The 18714-nt window shown below is 37.5% G+C and overlaps 1 protein-coding gene across 1 annotated transcript; it reads left to right on the top strand.

Moving 5' to 3' along the window:
* Positions 1-16543: 16543 nt before the first annotated feature.
* LOC138909542 (uncharacterized) lies at positions 16544-17122 on the top strand. Its single transcript, XM_070200746.1, has one exon. The coding sequence runs from the start codon at positions 16544-16546 to the stop codon at positions 17120-17122; it is 579 nt and encodes a 192-aa protein (XP_070056847.1).
* Positions 17123-18714: the final 1592 nt, after the last annotated feature.

Genomic DNA, 18714 nt, shown 5'->3' on the forward strand with positions numbered 1-18714 from the left:
GTAAATATATATCTGCCGGATTGTCACTTGAACGACTTTGTTGCACATCAATGTCACCATTTTTCTGAAGATCGTGTGTGTAGAATAATTTTGGTGAAATGTGCTTCGTTCTATCTCCTTTTATAAATCCTCCCTTCAATTGGGCTATGCATGCAGCATTGTCTTCGTATACAATTGTGGATCTTTTATCACACTCCAAATCTCATTTTTCTTGAATAAAATGAATCACTGATCTCAACCATACACATTCTCTACTTGCTTCATGAATAACTATTATCTCAGCATGATTTGAAGAAGTAGCAACAATTGACTGCTTTGTAGAGCGCCATGATATGACAGTACCTCCACATGTAAACACGTACCCGGTTTGAGATCGAGCTTTATGGGGATCAGATAAATAACCTACATCTGCATAACTAACAAGATCTGCACTACCTTTGTTAGCATAAAACAAACCCATATCAAGAGTTCCCTTTAAATATCGCAAAATATACTTAATCCCATTCCAATGTCTCCGAGTAGGAGAAGAGCTATATCTTGCTAGTAAATTAATAGAAAATATTATGTCAGGCCTTGTAGCATTAGCAAGATACATAAGTGCACCAATTGCACAAAGATAGGGTGTTTCAGGACCAAGGAGTTCCTCATCCTCTTCTGGAGGTCGGAACGGGACCTTATTCACATCAAGTGATCGAACAACCATTGGTGTACTCAATGGGTGCGCTTTGTCCATGTAAAAGCATTTTAAAACCCTTTCTGTATAGGCAGATTGATGCATAAAGATCCCGTTTGCTAAATGTTTAATTTGCAGTCCAAGACAAATTTTTGTCTTTCCAAGATCTTTCATCTCAAATTCTTTCTTAAGATATTCAATTGCCTTTTGGAGCTCTTCTGGAGTTCCAACAAGATTTATGTCATCAACATAAACAACAAGTATAACAAATTCTAATGCCATTTTCTTTATAAAAATACATGGACAAATAACATCATTTATGTAACCCTCTTTCAGTAAATATTCACTAAGGCGATTATACCACATGCGCCCAGATTGCTTTAAACCGTACAAAGATCTTTGTAATCTGATTGAATACATTTTTCGAGATTTCGAATATGCTTCAGGCATTTTAAATCCTTCAGGGATTTTCATGTATATCTCATTATCAAGTGACCCATACAGATAAGCTGTAACCATATCCATCATATGTAATTCAAGCCTTTCACGTAAGGCTAAACTGATGAGATATAGAAATATTATGGCATCCATAACGGGTGAGTATGTTTCTTCATAATCGACTCCAGGTCGTTGTGAGAATCCTTGTGCGACAAGGCGAGCCTTGTATCTTTCAACTTTATTTTGGTCATTCTTTTTTCGTACAAAAACCCATTTATGACTAACTGGTTTTATACCAGCAGGTGTTTGGACTACTTGTCCAAAGATCTCTCTTTTAGCAAGTACGTTCAATTCTGATTGAATTTTCCCTTGCCATTTTGGCCAATCAGATCTTTGTTGACATTCTTCGACAGATCGGGGTTCAAAATCCTCACTATCGTGCATAATATTAAGTGCAACATTATAAGAAAAAATATTATCTACCACTATTTCAGATCGATTTAAATTAGTCCCATCACCAGTAGAACTTATTATAAGTTCCTCGCTCACTTGAGTCTCGGGTTCAGTGATTTCTTCAGGAATCTCATAACTAATCAGATCTTGGGTCTCTTCAGGAGATCCCTTCATAATATCATTTTGATCATTTGTCGATTTTTATTTTCTAGGATTTCGATCCTTAGAACCCAAAGGCCCACCACGCTTCAGGCGTGCTTTAGGTTCACTAGCTCTCATGCTAGTAGATGGTCCTGCTAGGACATCAATTCGGATAGGCACATTCTCTGCAGGGATATGTGACTTAGTTATCCTTTTCCAATCAATAAATACGTCTGGCATTTGATTTGCTATATTCTGTAAATGGATAATCTTCTGGACCTCCTGATTACATATAGGGGTATGTGGATCAAAGTGAGATAATGATGAAACTTTCCACACAATTTCTCTTTTGATTTCCTTTTTCTCTCCCCCTAATTGTGGAAAATTTGTTTCATCAAATCGACAATTTTCAAATCGAGCAGTAAATAAATCTCCCGTCAATGGTTCAAGATAGCGAATAATAGAGGGTGATTCAAACCCAACATATATTCCTAACTATCTCTGCGGGCCCATCTTACTGTGCTGTGGTGGTGCTACTGGCACATATACAGCACATCCAAAAATTCGTAGATGGGCAATATTTGGTTCATGACCAAAAACTAATTGTGACGGAGAATATTTATTATAATTTGTCGGTCTGAGACAAATAAGTGATGTTGCATGCAAGATAGCATGGCCCCAAACAGTAGTGGAAAATTTTATTTTCATAAGTAGTGGTCTTGTTATCAATTGCAGGCGTTTAATAAATGACTCTGCAAGGCCATTTTGAGTATGAACATAAGCTACAGGATGTTCAACTTTTATCCCAACTGATAGACAATAATCATCAAAAGCTTGAGATGAGAATTCTCCAGCATTATCAAGGCGAATAGCCTTTATAGGATAATCTGGGAATTGTGCCCTTAATCGAATTATTTGGGCTAATAGCTTTGCAAATGCCAGATTGCGAGATGATAGTAGGCACACATGAGATCATCTTGAAGATGCATCTATTAGGACTATAAAATATCTAAACAACCCACTTGGTGGGTGAATAGTGTAATACCCCGAAAAATTTTGAAGTATTTCAGTGTAAAGCCCCGTAAATTTTGCAAGTGAATTCAAGGTTTCGTGGTGCCGGAGTAGGCTTACGTGTTTGAGGATGGTATAAAATCTTCGCGGCGAGCTTGCAAGCCACAGTTCGAACTTTTTAGGTTGAACAATGCACCGGAAAGTAAAGAAAAAATTTTGACAGAAAAGAGCGTTTATGCGGTCCATTATGCGACCGCATAATCACTCTGCGGGCCGTATAATGGCCGCAGAAGTGAGCAGGAGAAGGGCCAGTCTGGGGGCAATTATGCGGTCAGCTATGCAACCGCATAACTGTTATGCGGTGCATTATGTGATCGCATAACAGTTATGCGGACCACATAGTGACCGCATACACAGGCAGATTTTTGATCGTTTTGGTCTGTAATTATACGACCGATATGCGGTCTGCATATCCTTTATGCGGTCGCATTTGCGACCGCAGAACCTGTTCCGGAGCTCCATTTTTGGGTTTTTAAAACCCGATCATACTTCGTTAAATACACGCTTTGGGTCATTTTGAGCAAAAACTCTGATGTTTTAGAGAGAAGGGAGAGTGTTTTAGAGAGAGGAAAACCCTAGGCTAATTATTCATCAAGTCTTGCTCAAATCTTGGAAGATTAATAAGGAAAACCCACAAGTTCTTCATCTAAGAGGTAAGGTTCCATACCCTAGTTTTCAATTTCAAATTTGGGTAGAAGATGGTTGATTAGGAGTATGATTCATGGGTATGAGTTTATTATTTATACATGCATGTACCAATAAGAATTTTGAGAAGATTGTTGAGCTGAAATAAGTAAGGATTTGGGTTGTGGAGTGAAGAAAATCTTGTAGGAGAATCTTGTGGTTAAATTTGCACACCTACTGTTTGATAAAATACTCAAATGAGCTGAGACCATGAATATCTTCCTAATTATGGTTCAATTTTGTTATGTCTCAAATAGATTGGGATTGCTAAAATTTTCGGAACGTTGTAGTAATTTAAGAAAAGTTCAATTGAGGTATGTTGGCTAAACTTTCTCTCTTGGAATTGAATTCCATAATGTTTCCGTGAGTTTCAAAGTATGGATTGAGTATTAAAATATTGTGGCTTGAATCATATTTCAAAAGAAAGCTAGTATGCCAAATTGTGTGAGAAAATCTCAATATTTTTAAGACTCTTAATTGCTCATATGTGTACCTAAAGTCTTGATTGGGAATATCTTATTGTTGATAACCTATAAAGATGGTTGGAAGTGAAATCAGTGAATTGGGGATATAAAGTGTGGCCAACGTGCCAATAGTGAAAAGTATACTTATGGCCAATGGTGCCGATGTAATAAAATAATGTGAGAAAGAATATGAAATGAGCTTTGACTCAACTATTCCAAAATTAACTTAGACAATATAATTGGCTAACAGTTTATGAATTCAAGTGATGCCCATATGTGGCTGTTTTAGCTAATGCTATGCTTTGTAAGTAATTTTCAATGTGCTTTGCATTCTTACATATTCGTGAGTGGAAATTGTGTATAATTTTAATGTGTGCTTCGATTGCCAATCATTTTACTCCATTTATTGGAAAGAAATCGATTATGTTTAAAGCTTTCATTACTAATGAACTTAAAGTTGTGATTTCCAGAATATTCTACTTGTTGATAATTATGATGATGATCTATGAAAGGGAAGAAATGAAAGTGTGGAATATAAAATACGGCCATTGCGCCATGAATAAAGAATCATATGTATGGACAAGAGATCCAATGAAATAATAATGTTGTAAGTTGTTGAAAGTACGGATTAGGTGATATGTGATGTGAAAGGTTATGAGATGTACGTATTTGTACTTTTATTTCCAATGTGTTATGAAACCCTATGGACGGTCTATGAAACGCATAGGTACATTGTGTTATGAAATCCTGTGGACGGTCTATAAAACGCATAGGTACATTGTGTTATGAAATCCTGTGGACGATCTATTAAGCGCATGAGTGCATTGTGTTATGAAATACTGTGGACGGTCTATGAAATGCATAGGTACATTGTGTTATGAAATTCTGTGGACGGTCTATGAACGCATAGGTATATTGTGTTATGAAATCATGTGGACGGTCTATGAAACGCATAGGTACATTGTGTTATGAAATTCTGTGGACGGTCTATGAAACGCATAGGTACATTGTGTTATGAAATCCATTGTGATATAAAATTCTGTGGACGGTCTATGAAATGCATAGATGCATTATGTATAAGAGGTGTAGATGTATGATATGAATAGATACTATGGACGGTCTATGAAATGCATAAGTTTATAACATGATATGTGAACACTAAGGATGGTCTAATGAGACACATTATTAATGCAGACAATAGGTGCCCCTTTTGTTGTCCTTGTTTGTACAGGTTGTTTCAATTACATTATATTATGTGTTCCACGTATAGATCATATGGGCATTCTATTTTGAAAGAGGATTTCTAGCTATACATATTAGTGCTATTCGACAGTACTAACGTCCCTTTTGCCCGGGGCGCTGCATCTTTAATGGATGCAGGTGGTTCTACAACAGGTAGCATTGATCAGTGATAGCAGTATACTCCTTTCAGCCGATTTGGTGAGCCCCACTTCATTTCGGGGTCATGTATCTTTTGTTTCTCATGTACTTTATGGTTGAGGTATAGCCGGAGCCTTGTTGCTGGTATTTCCATATTACTCTTCAGTTGTACTTAGAGGCTCCGTAGACAGGTTGTGGGCTATGGTTGATGTTGGAATTGAACTAGAAATGTTGGTATTTGGAAATTATGTTTTTCATTAATTCTATAAACTCGTAATGTTTTGGAAATTATGAATGAAGTTACTAATGGGAATCAAAAGGAAGTTGTTAATAAAAAAAATTTTAGTGATTGATTAATGGAGTACATCTCCTCTTTATTCATGGATGAGTTTGGGTAGAAGGAAGTCTAATAGGCTTGCTCGGCCGGGTTCTCTCGGTTGAGCGCCGGTCGCGCTCTCTGAGTTTGGGGCGTGACAAATAGGTCCACATATATCCCCATTTTATACGTTCAAAAAAGGCAGGGGATTCAATGCCAACCTTCATTGGTGATGGTCTAGTGATCATTTTGCCTTGATAACAAGCATCACAAGAAAATTCAGCATTTGTAAGAATCTTCAGGTTCTTTAATGGATGCCCACTCGAATTTTCAGTAATTCGCCTCATCATTATTGATCCAGAATGGCCCAAACGGCCATGCTAAAGCACAAAAGTATCTGAATCAGTAAACTTCCGGTTTACGATAGAGTGTGCTTCAACTGTACTAATCTTTGAATAGTATAAGCCAGAAGATAAAGTTGGTAACTTTTCTACAATGCACTTCTGGCCAGAAACATTCTTTGTAATACAAAGATATTCCATATTCATTTCATCTATCATTTTAACATGATACACATTTTGGCGGATATCCATAAAATTCAACAAGTTTCTTCGGGACTTGGAAGAGAATAATGCATTGTCTATAATAAGTTTTGTTCCCTTAGACAAAAATACAATAGCTCTTCCGGAGCTTCAATCAAACTTATATTACCAGAAATTGTAGAAACATTTGCTTTTTCCTTATGCAAATAAGAAAAGTATTTCTGATCTTTGAATATGGCATGAGTTGTTCCACTATCAATTACACAAATATCTTCATGATTGGTCTTTGATCCAAACATAATTTGAGGATTATCCATATTCTTCAAAATGACATAAATACAATAAATATGATAGTAAACATTATTATCAAATCATAGCTTTTATTTATGTACAACTATTACATAACCATACTATCTACTACAAACAACAAAAATTAAAATATTTACATCTCTACAGATTCACTACCGATCACATGACTTGTTTCTCCTTCTGGGAGTGCAAAGTAATCAGCTACATCCAAATACATGAAGTCTAAATTATCTTTAGAAATAAAATTTGCTTCAGTATTTTTCTCTATCTTCTTCAGGGAAGCTTGATATAGCTCAACAGGTTCTTTGGCGTACAACATGTACGTGACCAGTGCCCTTTTCCTCCACATCTATAGCATGCATTTTCTGGCTTTGCTGCTTGCACCGCTTCATGCTTTTGCTCCTTCCTTTTCCACTGCTGGTGGTGAGGAGGGTTCTTTGGTGCATTATTATTATCATGATTAGAGTTTCTTCCCCGACCACGGCCATGACCACGACTGGGGCCACGTCCTCTTCTACGCTTAGCTTGGTGGAAGTTTGTCTCATTCACTTCAGGGAATGGACAAGAACTAGTAGGTCGGCTTTCATGGTTTTTCATTAACAACCCATTATGTTGCTCGGCTACAAGAAGATGTGAAATAAGTTCAGAATACTTTTTGAATCCCATCTCTCGATATTGCTGCTGCATGAGCATGTTCGAGGCATGAAAAGCGGTGAAAGTTTTCTCCAACATATCATGATCAGTAATATTATCACCACATAATTTTAATTGGAAAATAATTCTGAACATAGCAGAATTATACTCACTGATAGATTTAAAATTTTGTAGCCTTAAATGAGTCCAAACATATCGTGCCTGTGAAAAAATGATCATCTTCAGGTGGTCATATCTATGTTTCAAATTATCCCACAGTATGACTGGATCTTTAACAGTAAGATATTCCATTTTTAGGCCCTCATCAAGGTGATGGCGTAGGAATATCATTGCTTTGGCACAGTCTTGGTTTGATGCCTAATTTTTGTCCTTGATGGTGTCTGCTAGACCCATCGCATCAAGATGAATTTCGGCATCAAGCACCCAAGACATGTAGCTTTTGCCCGATATATCCAGGGATACAAATTCAAGTTTAGAAAGATTTGACATTATTTAGAAAAAGAAAGTTCGTACCTGTGATACTTTCAAAGTATTTGCTCGAGATGGCAGAGTCTTGTGCTGATAACGTGTTATAAAATAAAAACTGTAAAGTACAGACAAGTCTAGAGAGAAACTGATATATTATTCAAACTTCAAACTTATGTACATAATGAACTGAAAACTTCTCTATTTATAGCAGAAAGGAAGCAGCTGCGAGGCTTTTCAGGAAGCAGCTGCAAGGCTTTTCTTTAGCTGCTTGTAAGCTGTCTGCATGAGCTGCTTGCAACCTACTTGTGTTAATAAGAAACTGCTGCAAATTATTTCATTGAGCTGCTTGCAACCTGCCTACATCAGCTACTTGTAGATAAACTTCAACAGAGTACTAAATGGATAATCTTCTTCAGGAAGATTATCTATAGCAGGGTAATAAATGGACATCCACAATATAATTATTTTCATAGCAAAATGCTTGTTCTCAGTTTTGTGTAACATTTATTGGTTGGTTTATTTGTCGGGTTGAGTTAGGTGTCATCACGACTTAGTAAATTTTTGGGTCGTGACATCGAAGAACACTTTATTAAAATAATCCAGAAAAAGTATGTCAATCGGTAAAATTCGATGAATAACTTAATAGATAGGTAGAGAACCTAATAGTGAAATCACTGAATAGAAGAAGTATGACAATCTAGTAAATTTAATGAACATACTAACATATAGGTAGAGTAAAATAGTATCAACTCTACCAATTTGGTAGAGAAATTCTAAAGAGCAAAAGTATGACAATCCAGTACACTTTGATGAACAATTTAATTCGGTAGAGAAACCCCTGGAGAACTGTGCAGTTCCAGAATTATTTTTTAAATACCGACCAATTTTGAAAACATTACGCTAAGACCAACCCCAAAAAGTTTATTTTGTGCCAATCAAACCTAAGTTTCTTTGCAATTACATTCCAATGTTAAAGGAACCATATCAAAGTATTCATTAATATAATTAAACAAATGTAATTTTTTGTCCACTAAATTTGTGTTACAATATCATTAACTGAGATATCATCATTTACACTGTTAATTAATAAAAACTTTACTTTTCTATTTTCTCTATATATAATTTTTGGGGGGTACAACACCCCAAAAAAGTTTTTTTTTAAATAAAAAATTATTAGTTCAAACAGCGGGGAAAAGACTTAATGCACCATGATCCACTGCATTCAGAGTAGAGAATACGTTCAGCGAAAGAGTAACATCAAATTGAAAGGATTTGTGTGTTGTAGCTTTCTTTTGAAAATTCTATGGCAAGAGTACTTGTGTATCATTTGTGTGTTAGTAGCTTTCTTTTGAAAATTCCAAGGCAAAGACTTGTGCATTGACTTGAGAAACAACAAAAATTTTAATTCATCAATTATAGTCTTGGCTTGACGTTAATTTCTTCACATAAATCCTAAGCTCAAATAAGATTAGAAAAAGAACTGAAAAAGCGGGTTTTATAGCATTTTTAGTTATACTTATTATAGACAACTTAATGTATTCAGTTGAATCAAATTGATATAATAAATATATACAACTTCGACTAAGTTTGAATTTTAAAATTAACTGACACAAATAGCATTAGTTTAAAAGTTGTGAAATATCTAAAACTAGGTTAGATGCTAAACAGACCTTCTTGAGTACTTTACACGAACTTTGACAAGTCAAAGAAAACTTAATTTGATGCAAAGGGCTACAAGCAACTCTCTTAATGACGAGTTCATGAAAAGTAATGGAAGGTTGAAAATTTTATGAAAGTTGTAACCATTAATCATGTAGATGCCCCTGTTTGGAGGAAAATCTACATAAAATTTCTACTGACGCTCTCAATGACATGTGTGTAACTAGTTGAATTAATCCTTTGGATTTTTCCTATGTTTTTCGAATATTATGCTAACTAATTTTGTACTCCATGTTAAGCTAACAGATAGCCCAATATACACATAAAAATATTAACTTTTAAGAATAAAAAGATTAACGACTCAAACCTCATTCTGCTACTTAGGATATGTTTAGAAAAAACGCTAACCATCCCAATGTTAAAAGAAAAAGGAATTATTTATCTCAATTTGACTAATTTTAAAAGTAATAAAGTTATACAAACTGTAAGATTATTCGAGTTTAATTAATTCTTCAAATCATCGGAACAAACTATACTATACAGTATAAGAAAATATTTTGCATATATTTATATCTATATCTATCATCTATCTATATCTACATTATACTAAAAGTTGGAACTAAAGTGTAAAGTTAAATTATTATAATGTCCATAAAAAACCGAAAGATATTTTTACCCCTCATCTAAACACTATTTCTATAATATTATTGTACCAAATAGTAAATTTACCCAGTAACGACCCGACCGATCGTTTTGTGTTCTAGCGTCATTCGGGTGTTTGGGGCCTTGAATAGCTTCACTTAATGTATTATGAGCTGAACGTGTGGTCGGTTTCGGTTTTCGGAAAGTTTGGAGTTAATTTGGAAGAATAATTTTCAATTCGGAAGCTTTAAGTTGGAAGATTGACCAAGGTTTGACTTTTGAGCAAATGACATCAGAATCAGGATTTGAAGGTTCCAATAGGATCATATGATGATTTTGGACTTGGGCGTATGTTCGCATCGAGTTTCGGGTGGACCGAGAGCGTTTCAACACTTATTGTGGAAGTTGAAATTTTAAAGGTTTTAGAATTTCCTATGTTATATTTGAAGTGGACTTTGATATTATCGATGTCCGTTTGGGATTTCAAGCTTTGGAATAGGTTTGTATCGTGATTTGACTTGTACATAAAGTTTGACGTCATTCCGGAATGTTTAAGAATGATTTATACGCATTCAGTGAAGTTTGAAAGTTTAAAAAAGGATTTCGATCATCGATTCATAGTTTTGATGTTATTCGTGGTGTTTCGAGCCTTTGGATAAGGTATTGGGACTTGTTGGTGTGATTGGACGGGGTTCCGGGGACCTCGGGTGTGTTTCGGGTGGTTTTAGACCATTTTTCCCTATTTTGCAACTGTTGATAATAATGTCTGATTTTGTCCTTCACGAACGCAAAGAGATTCACGCATTCGAAGAAGATGGATTTTGGCTGCTGTGATATTGTGCTTCGCATTCACAACTATTGTCTCGTGTTCGCGAAGGTTTGTACGACAAGGCTTCGCATTCGCGATTCCATGAGCGCGTTCGCGATGAAGAGGCTGGCCTGGTGGTGGACTTGGTCTTTGCGTTCGTGATGGGCAGGCTAGTAAAGCTTAGCGTTTGCTTGCCATTTCTCGCGTTCACGTAGAGGAATTGTGGAGCAGAAGGTGGTTGTGCTTCACGAACGCGAGGGACTTGCCACGTTCGCGAAAAAGGGTCAATTAGGCAGTGTATAAGTTTACAAAAATGGGTTTTAGTTCATTTTATCTCAATTCTTCCATGGGAGTGAGCTTGGGGTGATTTTGAAGTCCCATTTCATCATCCATCATGTGGTAAGTGAATTCCTACACATTGTGAGCTAAATACATGAGTTATATATGGATTTAAACATAAAAATTTGTAAAAAATTATGAAATTTTTGAAGAAAACCTAGAAATTGATTTTTTGGATTTTGATCATGAAATTGGATATGGAATTGGGAATATATTATATATTCGAGTTCTTGGAGTTATGGGTAATGTTTATCTTTGAAAAATTTTGGAATTCGGGCACGTGGACCCGATTGTTGACTTTGTTGACTTTTCGAGCGGAATTGAAAATTATTATAAATTGATTAATTATGAGTGTTGGAGTATATTTTTATCGGTTGTTGTTTGACTAGTTTCGGATTGATGGGCATTGGTTTGAGGTGTTAGAGAGGCGTTGGAGCCGGTTATGGAACTCCGAAGCGAATCAAGTCTCTTGTCTAACCTTGTGAGGGGGAAACTACCCCCATGTATTAAATTATTATGTGCTACTGTCACGACCCAAAATTCAACTAGTCGTGATGACATCTAACCTAATCCGCTAGGTAAGCCAATTAACAACTAACTGATTCCAATGAAATTAATGAGGCAATTAATTAAAAGAAAATATCTGAAACTGATACATTTCCCCAAGAATTGGTAATACAAATCATGAGCTTCTAAGCTTAGAATTTACAAAGTTGGTAGGAAATAAATACATCATCTATTCCAAATGTACAAAAACAGATTTGTATAAATCTAAGGGTACCATGAACAAGAGGCAGCTACAACCGGAATGCAGGCATATCTTCAGTTCCAACTCCCGTCGATCACAGCAACATGAACAACCAACATCTGCACGCAAGGTGTAGAAGTGTAGTATGAGTACAACCGACCCCATGTACTCAATAAGTAACAAACCTAACCTTAGGTTGAAAGTAGTGACGAGCTGGAATAAAGGTCGGGTCCAACACCAATAGCCAACAATAATTCATAACAATATAATGCAAGTAATAAAAGAAGTATCTCAGAAATAAAATGCTCAGCTTAATCATGATTCCTGAAAATAGTTATGCCTTTCAAGTATATCATTGAAAACCCAAATCATTTACCGAAGTCGCCAAAATATGAGTAAGTTTGAAAACAATAATTTTCCCAAAAATCCTTTCAACAATAAATAAGATGTTGCATTTTTCTTTCAAGATAGAAATTTCATGGTTACAGATAAGATCAGGTAACTACACATTACCACAGGAATAACAAAGTTACAATTCACACGGTGCATGCCCACACGCCCGTTACCTAGCATGTGCATAACCTTAACACCAATCACATAGCACATAATTCGGGATTTCAAACCCTCTGCACTAAGTTTAGAAGACTTACTTACCTCGAACAAGCCGAATCCAATGCCGAGCAAGTTAAACAATGCTCCAGAAATTCTATTCTGCGCGTATCAACTTCCGAACACTTTCTATCTCCTTAATTCAAGCCAAACAATCTGTATCTATTCAAACAACGCGCAAATTAATCACAATTTACTCCAATGCTTACAATTAACAATTTATAAAAATTCCCAATTACGCTTGAAAAATCAAGAGAAGGGCCTATATCTCGGAATCCGACGAAACTCACAAAATCCGACAACCCATTCAATTACGAGTTCAACCATACTAATTTACTCAAATCCGACTCTGAATCGATGATCAAATCTCGAAAATTAATTTTATGAAATTGTAGAAAATTCCTCCGATTTATGTTGAAATCAATAATCTACTGCTATAATGTAATGCCATCCATGAAGTAAAATACCCCGAATAGTTAGCAAACGTAGTAGTAGTCCCTAAGAAAGGAAACAAACTTAGAATGCATGTAGATTACAAAAATCTAAATAAAGCATGCCCCAAGGATTCTTTTCCTTTGCCTAATATCGATCGCATGATCGATGCGACGACCGGCCACGAGTGTCACGCCCCAAAACCGAGGAGCGCGACCGGCGCTCAACCGAGTGAACCCAACCAAGCAAGCCTGTTAGATTCCTTCTACCCAAACTCATCCATGAATAAGGAGAATATGTGTTTTTCCTAATTATACAATAAAGTGGTCATGTCTGCAATTACTAATTTCTTACCATAAATTTCACCATTTTTAATGTCTCAAATGGACAAGTAATACAACCACTACATAGCATAGTTTGTCTTTTCCAGTACCAATACACAACCCACACTATGTCTATGGAGCCTCTATAGATAAAGAAGAGTACAACGATAATGCCGGCAACAAGGCCCCGACTATACCTCAACCATAATACATAAAGAACAAAAGATACATGCCCCCGGGATGAAGTGGGGCTCACCAAGTCAGCTGGGAAGAAGATGTACTGCTATCACTGATCAATGTCTCCTACTGTGGAACCACCTGCATCCATTTAAAGATGCAGCGCCCTCGACAAAAGGGACGTTAGTACTGTCGAATAGTACTAGTATGAAAACTAAACACCAATTTAAGAATTTATAAATACAAGATAATTATGATGAACCAGTGCGACAATAAAATAATATAGATAACTGTCTCAACCATAGCAAGCTTATTAAAAGCTATTAACAACATTTATAGGATTTAAGATGAGATCCTCTATAACCATCTTCATACAAAGCGGCCCCGCCGCCTCACCCGATGTATGCAGGTGGAGGTGTATGTACAATACCACAACTTTAATCAAGCAGCCCTGCCACCTCGCCTCAATGTATGCGGGTGGATGTATAACCACAGTACCAAGAACCTACACAAAGAGGCTATGCCGCCTCACCCCAATGTATGCGAGTGAAAATGCATCAACGATACCAATACCAACACAAAATGGCTATGCCGCCTCACCCCAATGTATGCGGTTGGTGGTGCCACAACAATACCAAAACTAGACACAAAGAGGTCGTACCGTCTCACCCCAATATATATGCGGGTGGAGGTGTATCCCAATCACAATCTCTATACCATAATCCCCACACAATGCGATCATGCCGCCTCACCCCAATGTATGCGGGTAGAGGTGTTCCACAATCACAATCTCTATACAACTTGGCATAATAACTTTCACATAAATCACGACTAGAAATTATAACATGTGGATACGTAATCCATGGTTTGGGGCACATCCTCAATTTATAATGCAATATGATACGAGCATTTGAAATACTAATTGAACATATATCTTCATCACAAAACTTATCGGAATACTCGGTTTATAATCACCATCTCGGAACTTACAAGGATAATGAGAATCACAATTCTTAAAGAAGAGTTTAGCCAACATACCTCAATTGAGCTTCCTTAAACTCTAAAACGTTCCAGAATTCTTAACAACTTTAATCTATTTTAGAAATATAATAAATTGAACTACAATTAGGAAGATGATTATGGTTCTAGTTCATTTGAGCATTTTATCAAATACTAGGTGTGCATTAAGGTTTCAAGGCCCTTTTATGGAGGATTCCATCATCCCACAACCCAATCTTTACCATTTTTAGCTCAACAATCTTCCTACACCCTTTGATAACACATGCATGTAAAATAACCAATCCTCTTGCCTAGAAATTATCTTGCTTATTATCTATTTCTACACAAAATTTGAAATTGAGGGTTAGGGTATAGAATCTTACCTCTAGGATGAAGACCTAGTGAGCTTCCCTTCTTAATCTTTCAAAACTTGGGCAAGAATTGAAGGACAAATATTGGAGAACACCTTTTCACTTTAGGGCACCCTCTCTCACTCTAAAATGTCAGATTATGTCTCAAAAATGGCCCAAAGAGGGTATTTAACGAAATAGGGTCGGGTTTTAAAAACCCAAAAATGGAGCTCCGGAACAAGGTATACGATCGCATAACCGATATGCGGATCGCATATCGGTCGCATAATTGGTTACAAAATAGCCAAAAGAACTGTCTGTGTATGCGATCACTATGCAGTCCGCATAACTATTAAGCGGCCGCATAATGCACCGCATAATAGTTATGCGGTCGCATAGTCGACAGCATAGTTGCTTCCAACTGACCCAATTAACTGCCTCACTCTACGGTCATTATGCGGTCCGTAGAGTGGTTCTGCGGTCGCATAATGGACCGCAGAAATGTATTTTTCCGCCAAATATTTTTCTTTACTTTCCAGTATATTGTTCAACCCATTGTTTCGCCACGTAAGCCTAGTCCGACACCATGAAACATTATTTTCTTTGCAAAAATTTACTGGGCTTAACACTTAAGTATTTTGAAATTTTTCCGGGGTGTTTCAACGAGATCCTTATTTTTCTCGATGCCTATTCCGGGTACAACTAAATACAGATGAACCCGGATGATCAGAAAAAGACCTCGTTCATCACTAAATATGGTACCTACTTCTATAATGTAATGCCATTTGGATTAAAAAATGCTGGTGCCACTTATCAACGCATAGTAAATCGGATGTTCGAAGAACAAATAAGGAAATCTATGGAAGTTTCCATTGATGATATGCTAGTTAAGTCCCTGCGAGCAGAGGACCATTTAAAGTAATTGCAGGAAACTCTCAGTATATTGAAGAAATACAACATGAAGCTGAACTTGGAAAAATGCGCATTCGGGGTCGGGTCAGGCATATTTCCCGGTTTCATGGTATCCAACCGAGGAATCGAGATTAATCCCGACAAGATCGAAGCTATCGATGACATCACGGTAGTAGACAACGTAAAGGTTGTGCAGAGGTTAACCAGGCGCATAACCACCCTGGGGAGAATCATCTCGAGGTCTTCCGATAAGGGTCACCAATTTTTCTCGTTGCTAAAGAAAAACAACAACTTCACGTGGACTCTGGAATGCCAGTAGGACTTGGAAGAGCTTAAACGGTACTTATCAAGCCCGCCGCTACTTCACACGCCGAGGGAAAATAAACAACTTTACTTGTATTTGGCAGTATCGGAGGTAGCGGTAATTGGAGTCCTAGTCCGAGAAGAACGAGGTACGCAATTTCCTATTAATTATGTTTGTCAGACTTTAGGTGAGGTTGAAACTAGGTATCCCCATCTAGAAAAATTGGCACTTTCTTTGATAAGTGGCTCTAGGAAACTAAAACCATAATTTTAATGTCACCCCATATGTGTTGTAACAACTTATCCACTTCGAAATATTTTGCATAAACCCAAGCTTTCAGGACGGTTGGCCAAATGGGCCGTAGGTATCAGCGGGTATGATAGTTAATATCAACCGTGAACAATCATTAAGTCTCAAATTTTAGCAGACTTCGTGGCTGACTTCACACTGGCCCTAGTACCTGAGGTTGAAAGAGAGATGTTGGTGAACTCGGGTACGTCCTCGGGAATCTAGACCCTCTTTACGAACGATGCTTCGAACGCAAAAGGGTCCGGACTCGGCATCATATTATAACCACCCACAGGCAGCGTGGTTAGACAATCTATTAGAACTGTGAAATTGACTAACAACGAGGCCGAATATGAGGCCATGATTGTAGGTCTTGAACTAGCCAAAGGCTTGGGAGCGGGGGTGATCGGAGCCAAATGCGACTCCCTCCTCGTGGTGAATCAGGTTAACGGAACCTTTGAAGTTAGGGAAGAACGAATACAAAGATACCTAGATATGTTACAAGTAACTTTTCACCGATTTAAGGAGTGGACTTTGCAACATGTGCCTCGACATCAGAATAGTGAGGCCGATGACCTCGCAAACTTAAGGTCATCGGTCGAGGACAACGAGTTCAGTTTGGGGGCCGTCATGCAACTCATAAGGTCAGTAGTTGAAGAAGGCCACACCGAGATAAACTCCACAAGCTTGACCTGGGATTGGAGAAATAAATACATAGAGTATTTCAAAACTGGAAAGCTTCCCTCATGTCCAAAAGAATCGAGGACCCTGTGCATGAAGGCAGCACGATTCACCTTGTCCGAAGACGGAACCTTGTTCAGAAGAATGTTAGATGGTCCACTAGCAATATGTTTAGGACCAGGAGACATTGGGTATATTCTGAGGGAAGTACACAAGGGCACTTGCGAAAATCACTCCGGTGCTGAATCATTGGTTTAAAAGGTAATCAGAGCCGGCGTTTACTAGATCGATATGGAAAAAGATGCGACAAAGTTTGTTCGAAAATGTGACAAATGCCAAAGGAATGAACCAATGATTCACCAATCCGGGGAACTGCTCCATTCGGTCTTGTCACCATGGACATTCATGAAGTGGGGAATGGACATCATTGGCCCTCTTCCATGGGCACCATGTAAAGCTCAATTTCTTTTATTTATGACTAACTATTTTTCTAAGTGGGTTGAAGCACATGTCTTCAAGAAAGTTAGGGAGAAGGAAGTCATCGACTTTATTTGGGATCACATCATATGTCGATTCAGGATGCCATCCGAAATTGTGTGTGATAACGGGAAACAGTTCATCGGCAGCAAAGCGACCAAATTTCTTGAAGATCATAAGATCAAAAGAATCCTATAAACACCTTATCATCTTACCGGGAACGGGCAAGCCGGATTGACCAACAAAACCATCATCCAAAATCTTAAGAAGAGGCTAACTGACGCCAAAGGAAAGTGGAAGAAAATTTTGCCCGAAGTTCTTTGGGCATACTGCACAACCTCGAAGTCCAGTATTAGGACTACCCCATTCTCATTAGTTTATGGCACCGAAGATCTAATACCGATCGAAGTCGGAGAGCCGAGTATCAGGTTCAGATATACAATAAAGGAATCAAATGACGAGGCCATGAATACGAGCCTAGACGAACTATTGGATAAAAGGCGTGAAGCCACCCTCGATCGATTGACCGCCCAAAAGCAACAGATCGAGAGATACTACAATCAAAGATCCAATCTTCGATATTTTAACGTCGGGGACTTAGTGCTAAGGAAAGTAACCCTCAACACATGAAATCCAAACGAATGGAAATTGGGTACGAATTGGGAAGGACTCTACCAAATTCTCGAGGTCATAGGAAAAGGGTCCTACACACTCGAAACGATGAATGGGGAATAACTACCAAGCAATTAGAACATATATCACCTAAAACGGTATTACTGCTAAGGTACGACCCCTTTCTATTTCCTTTTTATTTTAGACTAACACTTGCAGGTGGTCAACAAGAGACGACGGTGGATGTTTCGGTGAACGACACAAAGTATTTAGGTCTGAAAGCACATGTTTCACTCTTTTTCCCTTGGAACGATTTTGTACCAAATGGGTTTTTCGACGAGGTTTTTAATAGGAAATAATGAATCGTGCTAACTCAGAATCAAGCCCGATTATGAATCGGTACCGAAGATCAATTCAACAATATCCAAGGTTCCTTTTCAATCAACCTCGAATACTAGGGAGCTACCCTCGGATATGCATTATATTCGAATATCAACTCTAGCTAGGAAACTATTTCATAAATAGAGGGTCTCGATAGATAGTATTTATTGTAAGGGTCAAACGGTCAAAAATGAACCGTGCCCGCGTAGATTGCTCAAGCCCTGTTTTGATCGAAAATAAAGAGAAGTACTTTCCTTGCAAACATCTTATGATTTAAAAACTCTCTGTACATCTATTAAAGAGCTTCGTACTTCCGAAAATAACGAGCCCAAGGGAAATACTTAACCGGAATATGAACGGTCGCTCTCTCACTCAGGGAC

This window comes from Nicotiana tomentosiformis, chromosome 4, assembly GCF_000390325.3.
Source record: "Nicotiana tomentosiformis chromosome 4, ASM39032v3, whole genome shotgun sequence".
NCBI lineage: Eukaryota > Viridiplantae > Streptophyta > Magnoliopsida > Solanales > Solanaceae > Nicotiana > Nicotiana tomentosiformis.